Source organism: Sciurus carolinensis, chromosome 6 (genome assembly GCF_902686445.1).
Source record: "Sciurus carolinensis chromosome 6, mSciCar1.2, whole genome shotgun sequence".
Taxonomy (NCBI): domain Eukaryota; kingdom Metazoa; phylum Chordata; class Mammalia; order Rodentia; family Sciuridae; genus Sciurus; species Sciurus carolinensis.
The window spans coordinates 113,025,976-113,039,559 of record NC_062218.1 but is presented as its reverse complement, the minus strand read 5'-3'; the positions used below and the strand labels follow the sequence as shown (position 1 = coordinate 113,039,559).

At 39.6% G+C, this 13,584-nt stretch overlaps 1 protein-coding gene across 3 annotated transcripts in view; it reads left to right on the top strand.

Annotated features, from left to right (window-relative positions):
* Positions 1-6,234, top strand: part of Gramd2b (GRAM domain containing 2B) — a 112,298-nt gene extending 106,064 nt beyond the window's left edge. For all 3 annotated transcript variants that reach the window (XM_047555968.1, XM_047555969.1, XM_047555970.1), the window contains 2 exons: positions 1,173-1,266; positions 5,019-6,234. In XM_047555968.1, coding sequence (XP_047411924.1) covers positions 1,173-1,266; positions 5,019-5,060 — 136 coding nt within the window. In that variant the 3' untranslated portion in view covers positions 5,061-6,234. The remainder of the gene's footprint in view (positions 1-1,172; positions 1,267-5,018) is intronic.
* Positions 6,235-13,584: the final 7,350 nt, after the last annotated feature.

Below are 13,584 nucleotides of genomic sequence, written 5' to 3'. Positions count from 1 at the left end.
GAGGGATCCATCTGTGCTGCCCGGCAGCTGAATCCACATGTCAATTTGCCTCTTCCATTGCTGAAGAGCCATCCTTTTGAATCCATGCATATCGCCAGTTTTGTTAGCATATTAGCAGCCTGTGGTGCTAGGACTGCTCGTCCCCAGATCCCCAGCCCAGTGATAAGAACAGCTACTCCTCAGAGTTGCACATTGATAAGTCGCTTTTCTAGGCCTCAGATCCCTCACCTAAAAAGTCAAGGATTGGGATTATGTTTCCATGGGTAAGGATAAAGAATTTGTCCCAATACTAGAAAATGGACATCTTTCTTAAGATTTAGATTGTTGTCAATACCTTACCAAGTACCTCTATCTTAAAAACAGACCCTAAATAAAATAAATTGGGCCAGTCACTGCTGTTCAAAAACTGAACAGCTCCAATTAAGTCACAATCAGGAAATGTAGAGTGGATACAGATTATGGTTCTTAACCTTATTGTGAAAATCTCATAAATGGCTTTAGATCACCTCTCTAGGAAAATATATTTACTGTGCTTCTCCAAATTTCCTATGGTGTTAACTGGCACAGGACCCTAAAGTAAGGCCAGGCCCAAAATAGTCAAATGGTCAATATTGAACACCCAGCAGATCCTAAGACAAGTGCACTTATGATGGTATGACAAGTCTTAAGGAAGGAACCAAAAAGTCTCAGACTTCAATGGAACTTTGATTATCAAGAATGACATTTCTAAACTTTCCAAAAGTTCTACTATACATGACCCCCTTTTCCCATTAAAAAAAAAAAAACAACAAAAAGCTGTATTTCTGAGGGGCAATAAGCCTTACAAATGTATGCTGTGGTGGGGAAGGAAAAGATGTTAGGAGTTGAAAAGAGGAGTCTAAGAAACCACGTGCTTGAATTTGAATAATGGTCTGATTTTTGTTAGGAAGCCAAGACATAACTCATTCCCTTGAACAAAAATAGCTTAAAAGATTTCCAGCTTAGCTTTTGAGAATCAGTCCCCTAAATACCTAGTCTGGAGTTGTGGATTACTGCAGGACCTTTCTGATGTTAACAAGTGAAATGCTCCCTCTCTCCTGTTACAGCCTAGTTTGCCCCTCAAATTTAAAATGTGTTCGTTCCACTTCTTTCTTTGCCCTCCCTGCCAATAATTTTTCTCTTTGTTTTTACAGACAGATAGCACCATCCAGCCTGGGATCACAAGTACAATTAAATGTGGAGGTCCTCTGCCAAGAACTTTCAGCTAACATAGTGAAATTAGAAAAGGTAACCCATTTCCTTCATGCTAGTTTCCATCAATTGCCATGGACTGGGGTTTACACACTCATACAACTCACTTTGCAGAAAACCTAAATGATCAAACCTGGCCAAGGGGGTTACATAGTAAATGTGGAAGAATATTTTTTATTTCCATAAAGAAGCAGATTTTAATCTCATTTTCCTTTATATATTTGGTCTCCCTTGGTCTTTTGTTTCCTCCTTGATTGCACATATTTCTCTGTACCACAGGGCCAGATGGAAAGTCGCCACTGACACTGGGCACAGTAGGGAGTCAACTGAGACCGATGGTTAGCCCAGCACCACCTAGGCTGATTCTTACTGTACATAAAATATTGCATTTGATCACTATCTATTAGGGAAAGAACGAGCTTCATTACCTTGCTCAAGATGAAACACTAGAAAGTCGACTGATTTTGAACCTGGTCTGATTGCAAAGTTGTACTTAGAAATTTTCTCTACTGGGGGCTGGGATTGGGGTTTAGTGGTACAGCATGTCTTCAGCATGTGAGAGGCCCTGGATTCAATCCCTTGTGCAAGATAGATCGACAGATCGGTAGATCAATAGATAGATGATGCATACATCAGTTAATTGACAGATAGATCAGTCAAGCAAGCAGCCCTAGGCCTTCCTACTTCTCAGAATCCAGACCTTGGCCTTGTAGATAAGGCCACTGTACCTCTACCTCTAAAAGTATCTTTTAGGGCAAATCTGTCCTTAGATTATGACATTCTTAGAAGGTGAACGAGGCGAACGAGGAGAAAAACAGTGCTAGAAAAATCCCCAGAATTAAACCTAATAAACAGATTTTTCAGCATTTCTGTCCCTTCCCATCTGTTAATTCTTTTTTTTTTTTTTTTTTCTTAATCCTTAAGGAAAGATATAGAGCAAAAAGTCAAGTGTTTGATTAGAACTGCTATCATGAGTTCTCAGAATTTGGTGACTTTACATAATAGTGCACGTATGGGAAGAAATATGAAATATAAATGAGCAAAGTTATCTTTGCTGTCCTACACTGAATATTATCTAGCATTTATGAACCAAGTGTTGAGAGCAAAGGAGTTTCCAAACCACTGTTTCAAACAAACTATGACAGATAATTCATATTGAGTCATTGTATCTATGGGCAAACTAGGAAACATTTTCTTTTAAATCCAAAATCAACTAGACAGGATATGGATTAGCTACTAAATTTATTTTTTCCTTTCTGAAACATTAGGTTCTGATAATTGAATATAATTTTGGTTTTTTTGTTCTGTTGTTTTGGTTTTGTTTGTAAAGAAATGCTTACTAATGTTGATTTTCATGCTGACCTAGAAAATGGAGTGGTATTAGTTGTTAGTTTTGTTTCACTCTGACATACAAATGTTATTCTTTGGATGGAAAGCACACAGAATCCTGCTGCCGTCTCCTGCTTTTCTTCCCTTTCTCCTGCCAGGCCTGGCCAGGATGCCACATTTGGTAATAAGGGGACAGAATACAAAAGGACTTGTTCTCAGCAGGTCTGTAGCTGGCTGCGTCTCTGGTGGGGCTTCAGACCCAGCTCAGCTGGCCAGCTAGCGAGACCTCCAGTAGAACCAATGGAGACCACTCTGTCCCAAAGCAGAATCAGTGAAAGGGGATTTGGGTCAAAATGTACATACTGACATTCTGAAAAACTTTAAGTTACACACATTGCTCAAAGGAATCTAAGTGTAAAAAGAGATACCAGGCCACCCCCCTGTTTTTGGATAGGTGTGCCCCCTTCCTCAGAAGCAATTACAATTACACAGCACAGTGTGGGGGTGAATAGCGCTACATGCCGTGGAGAAGTGTGAGCGGTGGCTGGGCTTTTTACATAGTCCCGGTGATTCCCTCCTGCACCTTCAGGGATGGGTCTTGTCTAAGCCTCATGGTCTTTCTGGGGCTTATATCTCCCTATTTCTGCTCATGGGATCACAGCTCTTTCAGTCTTCCTCATTAGGAATCTAAGAATAATGTCTATCTCCTTCCTCTTTTCACTTGCCTCTGATCGACTAATGTGTTGGCAAATCCTATGAACTTGACCCTCCAATGTCTCCTCAAAGTCTCTTTCCCTTGGCCCTATCCTGGCTCAGCCAGGCCCCAGATTACCTGTCTGATACTATGAATCTCAGTGTGGATTTTCTTTGTTTTCCTAATTATTGCTGAGGTTGACCCTCTCGTCTATTTATCAGACATTTGGGTTTTCTTCTACAAATTGTTTGTTTGCCACTTTTGGTTTACATTTGTGAATTTGTTTGTTTTTTGTTTGTTTTTATTTGGGGTTTTTGTTGTTGTTGTTTGTGCTTAGCAGGTGTGTTTTAAATATTTTGGATATCCATCTTTTGTTTCCCTGTTTTTCCACTTAGCCTTGCTCCTGAAGGAGGCAGGGAAGTTAAGAAGCAGGAATATGAGACAAGGAAATGTTTTTTATGAGCAAAGAAATACATTGTTATTTTCTTGGTACTAGAAGTGCCATTAATGGTGGTAAAGTAGGTTGGTAGGAAGAGTATAAATTTTGGAGTCAGACCTTTGCTTTTATCCCTACTCTGCCACTTACTACTGGTGGAACTGGTCATGTTACTTAACCGCTCTGACCCTCAATTTCAGGTATAAAACCTGCCTCTGTGTGGCATGGCATGGTTAAGGTAGGCACTCATCCAGTTCCTACACATACAACTTAGAGCCCCTTTCTCTTTTCTTACTCTAAGTATGCCTGTAGGACATCACAGACTTCCTTCAAACGATGTCTTAGTCCATTTTCTTTTGCTATAACAGAAGTCACAGACCAGGTAGCTTATAAAGAATAAAGGTTAATTCAGCTTATGGTTCTGCCGGTTGGGAAGTCCAAGGTCAAGGGGCCACATCTAGTGAAAGCCTTCTTGCTGATAGGGACTCTGTAAAGTCCTGAGGTGGCACAAGTGTTTCACACATGGTGAGACAACAAGTTTGCCATCTTGAGTATCTCCTCCTCCTCCTATAAAGCCCTGCCTCAAAATACTGTCAACATATGACTTTGGGGATTAAGTTTCAATATGAGTGTTAGAGGGGACAAATTCCCAGACCATAGCAGAATATATTCTCTCTCTCTCTCTCTCTCTTTTTTTGATCCATGAGGTTCCCTATTCCCATCACCATATTGGTTGTTGAGAATTCCTTGCTCTGAATTCTTTAAAATTATTTAATTCAACAGACATTTAATGAGTACATTTTTAATGGCCCAATACTGAACTATAGTCTTAAGGTCCAAGCATATGACATGGTCAATCCCTTGGTCAATCCCTATCCTGGTGAAATTTACAGTCTTCTTGGCAATGTTTTATATAAATTATATCTAATGGGAGTATTAACAGTTATGATGTGCCATTTGTCTAATTCAAACCATCAAATGGGTTCTATAAAAGCCAATTTCCCTTTGTCCCTAAATGAATTTGGGCCACACTAGGTGCTGTCAGTTTTTTGTTCTTTTTCTTCTATCTCATTTCTCAGTTTCTACTGACATTTTCACCTTTGTGCCTCTCTCTCTTTTTTTTTCTTTAGCTATTTTTTTCATTTTTATATTAGATTGTCAAACAGAGTTCTAATCCTTGAATAAGCATTTGTTTGCCTTATTTCAATTTAACCTATGTGTACCTTTTTATTCAGGGTAGAAAAGATTAAATCTCAAGCAGGCCATAGCAAACACACCTTTAAGTTACACCATTCTGTTTACTAACAGGAGCTTCTTTTTTATTTCAAGATACAAAACAACTTACAAAAGCTACTTGAGAATAGTGACTGACCCACCAGATTGCTGGGGCCAACACAATACCTCATGTTTCCTGCCAAGAAGGTGCTCCCCAGGCATGCTTGTTGAGCGCCCCCTGCTGGCCAGAGGTGCAAGCCGGTGAGAATCCAGACATGTTTGCACTGGGAGGTCTCCAGCTCAGGAAAGGGGAGAAGATTGATTCTGCTTCTTGTGCAATAAAAGTTGACCTTGTCTCCGAAGAAGTTTTGCTGCTGCTGCCTGAAGAAAACAGACCCATCTCTGGAGGTCTCAGGAAAGGCCTGGCGGACACTCTCTGGGATGATTGGGGTTCCGCAATTGCCGCGATTGTGTCAGTAAACACTCCACCCCATGCCTCTTTGTCCTTCCCGCCCTCCTATTGCTCGTACACCCCTCCTAGCCAACCTTCAAACCTAGGGATATATCATACATCAATGGACTCAATATGGTCCTTTAAAGAATCACCCAAGTCTCCAAAAAGGCAATAAATGTCTCTAAATAGGCTTACTTCAAATAACACCAGCTTCCCCCACCCCACCTTCCTGCCCCTTTCTGTAGTGTTCTGGTTTAAATCACCTATGTATCTTAACTTCTTGATTCAGTTTTGGTAAATGTCAAGCAAAGTGGATTAAACGATCCCATTTATGATTTTCTTTGTTCCTGTAACTAATACTTAATTGGAATGATTCTCACCCACCACAGGTCATGAATCTATGAGACATGAGACAGAAATACTAAATTAAACTTATTCTGAAACCAAAACTAATCTTTAAACCAAAAGTTGTAACATTTTATTTAATACAGAATAAGAAATGAATTTTTCAGATTGTAGATCCAAGTACATTAGCAGCTTTGAAACAGGATGGCTGTAATGAATGCAGAAACCCATTTCAACCTGACAGTTTATGTCTCTCTCTGTTGACTAAAATAAAGAAATAACTCGTGGTTGCTAACTTTATTTACCTTATGGATTGGCTGGTTTTTAACTAATAATTATTTAGGGTATAAGATCTATAAGTATAGAATATATTCTGTTTCTATCAGCAATGCATTTTGTAATCATTTCTATGAAATGTATTTTGTTTAATCCGATAAGCTAAGTGAATTGGTGGCATCATTTGTATTTGTCAGCCTACTGGACAACAACTGAGCCTGGTGCACCACTGGCTTTTAATAAAACACTCATTGTTAAAATATCCTGTTTACCCTGTGTTTTGTCAGTTTGTCAACAAGGGTAACAAAGATGTGCTGCATGTTTTAACACTTTCTCCACCTCCACTCTACAACTTCCAACTCCATGCTTCTTTCCTTCCAGGTATTTATTTCAACTTAAAAATGATTTAGATTCTTGTATTACAGTGGTATTAGGGGGAAAAGTGAACTTTGAAATCAGAAAGCCAATGCTTCTCCATGTTTGTTTCTAACTTTTATGAGTTGTGAAACTCAGGCAGGAAGTTTGCCCACTTCCCTTTATTTTTTTTGGTGAGGCTGAACAGTACCAATGCCTAGTGTTACTGTGAGGATTCAACATGGTAATGCCTCTAAAGCCCAGAGCTGTGTTGAGCAAGTAAGGTACTCATAGAAGGCATCACATTCATTATTTTAAAAAATATTTTCATGTCTGACATTTCAGTTTTATAAAAGTTCATTGCCAGTGCTTTATATTCAAAACCCACCAGGGAATCAGGAGTGGGTCAGCCACCTCTGGAGAACAATTTTACAAATGGGTGAAGAGCTTTAAAAGGTTCATATTTTACTGTTAATGATCTGCCATCTAGGAATTTACCCTAAAGCAATTATTAGAGACGTAGTCATAGTTCTACATACAAGAATGTTCTCTGAAGTCTTCTGACAGCAGAATATTAAATCTAAATATTCAACAGCAGAACAGTTAAATGATGTTGTTATTTAGAATTGTCCTATTAAAGAAAGGCATGGAAAATAAAATTTAAAATCACATTATAAGAAGAAAATATAGTATGATCTCAATTTTATAAACCCTTCATATGTGTATACACATTTGTGCATACACATGAAAACATACATTGTCTTTTTCTGTATTCTACAGATTTCCTATAATGAGGAGTCATCGCCTTTTTAAATTAGATAAGATGCTTTAAAAGATTGGATGGTTCTCAGCAAGGAATCAAACCTCACAACTGCCACCACCACAGCATGGCTGCTGGTTCTGCACCTAGAACTTAACTTTCTAACAGGTACCGCAGTTGACATGTCCAACATGAAAGGATGCTCCATCATTTCTAAGTTGGATATTATTTTTGCATTAGAAATGCCACTTGCTATTGCTACTGGGTGGTTTTCATTACTAGCTTATAAGTCAAAATCTAGTACAGGTGGATCTAATAGTGGAATGCAGGTCATACACCAGCACATTAACTATACAGCATGGGAAACCAAGCATTGGTCTTGTTCAGCCACTACTACCTGGATGCAAATATAGGGGATTATCAAAACCTGGGGTGAAGGGGTTTCAAATGCCAGTGACCAAATAACAGCAAGAGTCCACAATATACCTTGCCTTTAAAAATTTGTATACTATCTTTCTAGAAAGAGGAAACAACTTAAGAAGAGATTATCAATTATAATGCTTTTTCTATGCATCCTGGTATTTTAATCTACAATTAAGCATATACTATTTTAGTTAATATCAATTGCCAATCTTCCATAAGCTAGAAGTGCTATTATTATTGTTCATCTCTCAAGTTTTGTGAATATTTAAGGTACCTTCCTACATATACTCTACAATGCTCTAAAACATCTTCTAGGTATTCATTTATGCAATTCTTTGAAATCATCCCAGATTCATTTTTAAGAATGCATTTTCCTTGCCTTCCACAACTCATCCTACTTTATAAATTCATGGAATCAGACTGAAATTTTTTCTGACTTCAATGTGAATTGTCTGCTGTTTTGGTTTATGTATGTTAGTGATAGTGAAATTCAGACAATGCTCTTCTTGTTCAGTGGTCATGGTGATCTAAAGGACATGGACACTAGCATAGTCCATTTGATTTCTCCCTCTTCAGCATTTTTTAAGTCAAAAATTATACACATCATCAAAGAACCAATAAAAAATTGTACACATCATTGCTGGGTGGGACAGTGGTGCTCACCTGCAAACCCAGCAACTCAGGAGTCTAAGGCAGGAGGATCTCAAATTTGAGGCTAATCTGGACAACTTAGCAAGACCCTGTTTCAAAAGGGAAAAAAAGTGGGGGGAATTGGAATTGTAACTCAGTGGTAAAGTGCCCCAGGTTCAATCCCAAGTACCACACAAAAAAATGTATATGCATCAGTAATAATTATGCCATGATCTGGGGTCATAATGTGATAAAATATTCTTTTTATGTGCTTCTTCTAAGCCTGTCGCTGCTGCTGCTGCTGCTGCTAATATCACCAGATTCTTGCCTTTAAAAAATTAAAAATTATAAAAAGAGATTCATTGCAGCATCTTTGTCTCCTGAATCTTCAGTACTTCCTTTTTGTGTCCCAATACTAAGCTCTCTGTAATATGGAAAAAAAAATGACAGCCTATTTACCTCTCACAGTTTATCTTATCTCTATTTCTAATCACCCTCCCCTCTCTCTCTCTCTCCATATACATATGCACACACAGACAGCATCAGCATCCCCCGTGCCAATAATAATCACTGATTATGGTAACAAAATGAGGGAGAGGAGAGGAAAATGACCCTTGCTTCCCACAAAGTCACTGTTTCAATGGGTCTTGATGAACGGTGCAATTCATTCATCTTTAGGTTTTTAAGAATCCCTCCAGAAAGTCTCATTTTGATTGTTTTTTCTGAAAATGTCCTTAAGTATAAAAAGTCTTCTGAACATAGAAGTGGGAGATCAAGTCATATAAAGAAGCATGCATCCCTTTGTCCTAAGTGTTTTGTAGATAGAAGCATGCCTCTTTCTCTCCAGAAAGCTACAGTTAAGCGTTGAGAATGTTGCTTGCACATTTTCTGATTATCACTAGGCTATCTGTGCATAAATAATTTAGCCATATATTTTTCCTTGTTTCCATCTCCCTCATTCTTGGGCCCTAGTCATGCATTGATCCTATTACTCCTTGGCACCTTTATTCAAGGATTATGAGGGTGAAACCTGTTCCTATCTACACATATAGGGTCACAGTAGGAAGTAAAAATATTGTCCTCCAAACTCAGTTGGGTTTGCTCGCCCCAACATGAAGCTCTGTAGTGAGAGTGCAGTGCACAGCCAGAGTCATGGGAGAGAAGTGGGTTTGTCAGGTGCTATAAGGAAGTTTGTGCAATTTTGTCTAACTACTACCATCCTAACAGCATTCTTTTAAGCTTTACTGATTGTAACAGCATTCTTTTAAACTTTACTGATTGTTAGGGTTTGGGCTTTTAGTGTCCCCTGAAAAACTCATGTTTTGAAATCATGATCCCCAATACTGCAAGGTTCAGAGGTGGGGTTTCTAGGTAATGAGTGGATTGTAGACACTCTGATCAGTGGATTTTTTTTTTTTTTGGGGTGGGGGTGGTACTAGGGATTTAAACCAGGGGGTGCTGCTCTATCACTGGTATACCACCACCTTTTTTTTTTTTTTTTAAGAGAGTGAGAGAGGGCCTTGAATTCACAATCCTCCTACCTCAGCCTCTGGAGCGGCTGGGATTATAAGAATGATATACCACCACACCCAACTCATTAGTGGATTAATCCATTTGAGGGATTCATAATTTTAATAGAGTACTGGGCAGTAACTATAGGCAAGTAGTGATGGCTAAAAGAAGTGTAGGTATGCCGTTGGACTATATGTTTTTCCTGTTATGGTTTGGATATGAGGCGTCCCCAAAAGCTCACATGTGAGACAATGCAGGAAGGTTCAGAGAAGAAATGATGGGATTGTAAGAGTCTTAACCTAATCCATGAATTAATCCCTAATGGGATTAGTTGAAGTGGTAGGGTGTAGCTGGAGGAGGTAGGAATTGGAGCGTGGCTATGGGGTATATATTTTGTATCTGGAGAGTGGAGTCTTTCTCTCTGTCTGCTTCCTGATGTGAACTGCTTCCCTCTGCCATGCTCTTCTGCCATGATGTTCTGCCTCACCTCCAGCCCGAAAGAATGGATCTGGCTTTCTATGGATTAAGACCTCTGAAATCGTGAGTCCTCAAAACAACCTTTCCTCCTCTACAGTTGTGCTGCTCGGGTCATTGAGTCGCAGCAGCCAAAAAGCTGACTAAAACAGCCTGGCTCTTCTATATCTATCTCTGATGTAGGACAGATGAGGCTGGACCCCTGAGGAATTTTCAGGAAGCAGGTTTATTTAAGCTGCAGTGGTCCAGAGGGGCTAATGCTGGACCCTGAGTCTGGTCATTCTTTGAACTTTATACCCAGTGGATGGGAACTTAACAGTTACTCTTTTCCCCATATTCTTAGGCTAGGCAGAGGTTTTACAAGTTTTTGCCAAGAAAACAGAGATAGTATTTTTTGCACAGCAACAAGCTCACTTTGAGACAGACTCTATCACTCCTTTTGTGTGCAAACCTGGCATTTACAAGAAAGAGGAAGCTTCAAAAAATCTCTCTGCAGAACTCCTGAGCTCTCTGCGGAGCTCCTGTGAAATCCCGTTGACACTCTTTGTAAAATCTTGATGACAAGAAGCATATTTATGGCAAGGGTCTTTGGAGACGCTTCATTATGGTAAGGGTCTTTGGGTGGGGGTACCTGGTCTGCTTCCACTCTCTCTCTCCCTCTCTCCCCCTCCATCCTCTCCACCTCCATCTCCTCTTCCTGGCTGCTAAGAGCTAAGCAGCTTTCCTCCTCCACGCCCTTCAACCATGATATTCCGCTTCTCCTCGGCAATAGCAATGGAGTTGGCCAACCATGGACTGAACCTCTGAAACAATGAGCCCAAAGTAAACTTCTCCTCTAGGTTGTTCTTGTCAGTTATTTTGGTCACAGTGATAAAAACCAACACACCAATGTACAATGTACATACAGCAAACTATACATGTTTAAAGTGTACAAATTTGATAAATTTTGACATAATTATGTATTCATGAAACCATCATCACTATTAAGATAATAAACATGTCCATCACCTCCCATCCCTTTGTAATACATCTGTCATGCCCCTCTCTGAACTCCCATCCCAAGTAACCACTGATCTGCTTTCTGTCTTTGTAGATTATAGTAGTTTGCATTTTCTAGAATGTTATATAAATGGAACCATATAATACATATGGTTTTTGCCTGGTTTCTTTCAGCATAATTATGTTAATACTTATCTTTTTTGTACATCTCAGTAGCTCATTCCTTTTAATTGCTCAATGGTATTTCATTATATATACATATTCATATGTACATATGTGTATATACATATATAAGTATACACACACACATACAAACACACAAATTACAAATTATTTATTTACATGTGGATGGACTTTGGAGTTGTTTTTAGTTCAGTTTATTAAAAATAAAGCTACTACGGTCGTTCTGGTTCAAGTCTTTGTGTAAATATGTACTTTCATTTCCCTTGGTTAAACAGAAATGGAAAGTCTGGTTCACATAGTAGGTATATGTTTAACTTTTTAAGAAACTATGAAAGTATTATTCCAAAGTACACCATTTTGTATTCCCACCAGCATTTTATGAAAGTACCAGTTCCTCCGCATCCTTACCAACACATGTGATCAATTTTTTAAATCTCAGACATTCCTATGTAGTTGTGTTATGGAATCTCATTGTAGTTTAATTTGCATTTCCTTAATGACTACTGATGCTGAGCATCTCTTCATGTGCTTATGTTCTTTGTAAAAGGTAAAGATTTTTGCCCTTATTTTTTTTTTTTACACAGGACTATTTTCTTAATATTGAGTTTGAAAGTTCTTTACATATTCCTGATTAAAGTCCCTTATCAGATATTTTATTTGCAAATATTTTCTCCCAGACTGCAGTTTGTCTTTTTGTTCTGTTTATATCTTTCAAAGAAGCTCTATTCTGTGCTCTGCTCTGCAAGCTCTGGCCACCTGACTTACTCCTAGCTCTATTTCTGCAAGAAGACCCCACACTACCTGGGTTCCCTTCCCTGCACCACAGCCTAAAAACTCGTAAAGCAGTAGGTGGGGCAATCACAGGGCTCCTCTCTATCAACCGTCTTTCAGGCATCCCTGTCCTTATTAGCTAATTCCCAGTATCTGGAAAACCATTGTCTGATATATTTTTTCTGGATTCTTCAATTATTTCAGCTCCCATTAGTTCATCTTGGGTATAAATGGAAGTCCCATGGCAGAGGAAAATTTAACATCCAGAACTGTGAAGCAAAAAGAAAGAATTATTCATCTGGTAACAGAAAAGGGAAACAGTACTAAGAGACCGTGGAGGTGGCAGACCTAGGTTTGGGGGAACAAGAGGGAAGTGGTTGAAACTATTAAAACTTAGAAGCCCAGAGGAGGGACTTCATAGAGCCAAAACTCAGACCTCCAAAGAAGGGGCACAACCAGGAGGTCTCAAAGGGGGTAAAGTGGATTCTGCCAATGTGGATTCAGCATGCAGACGTTAAGTCACCATTGTCAGGGTGAAGTGAGAGTTAGGCGACACTCGCTGTAACAGGAATAAGTCAAGATGTTCTCAGGAAGCAAACCGGAAGAGGAAGCCCCTGGCCTTCACCTTTACAGGATCTCTGTCTCCTGCCCCTTGTTGGCAGAGTCTAGCAAGGAGCAACTGGCAAAGGGAAAGAGTCTGGGCATTAGCATCACAAATGGAGCAGTGAAGGGCTTAGAGCAGAGAGTGAGAGCTTGATAACAGCCGTGACCCACCCTTCTGCTGCTCCAATCATGCACATCTTTGACACATACTTGATGTCTTCCACAGGAAACACAACTCCATGTTTCAGTCTAAGAAGTACAACTCGCTTTCAAACAAAGCAAGATTTTTCTCACACTTTCCTCAAAATGATGAGAGACCAAGTCTCAACATTCATCATATCCATCTCTAGAAGGTAGTCAAACTATCCACCTCTCAGCTACATTAATTTTTCCTCACATTTGACACTGTATTAGTTAGCTTTTTCTTACTGTGACCAAAATACCCAACTAGAACAAACTGAAAGCAGGGGCAGGGTATTTTGAGTCCACAGTTTCAGAGATGTAGTCCATAGTTGGTCAACTCCAACTATGGACCCAAGGTGAGGCAGATCATCATGCCCAAAGGGTGAGACAAAGGAAAGTTGTTCTCTGCCAGGATGCAGAGGGGTGGGGGCAAGGGAGAGAGGGAAGGGGCCACAGGGCGGATACACCCTTCTAGGGAAGGCCCCCAATGACCCACCTCCTCCAGCCATGTCCCACCTGCCTACAGCTACCGCCTAAGCAGTCCATTAAAACTAAGCAGACCGATTAGGTTGCAGGTTTCGTGGTCTAATCGGTCTATCTCTGAACACTTCTGCATTAACACAGGAGCTTTGTGGGACACTTCATATCCAAACCGTAATGGATACAAAACAGCAGAGTGGTGCATGACTTTAACCCCAGCTACACAGGAGACT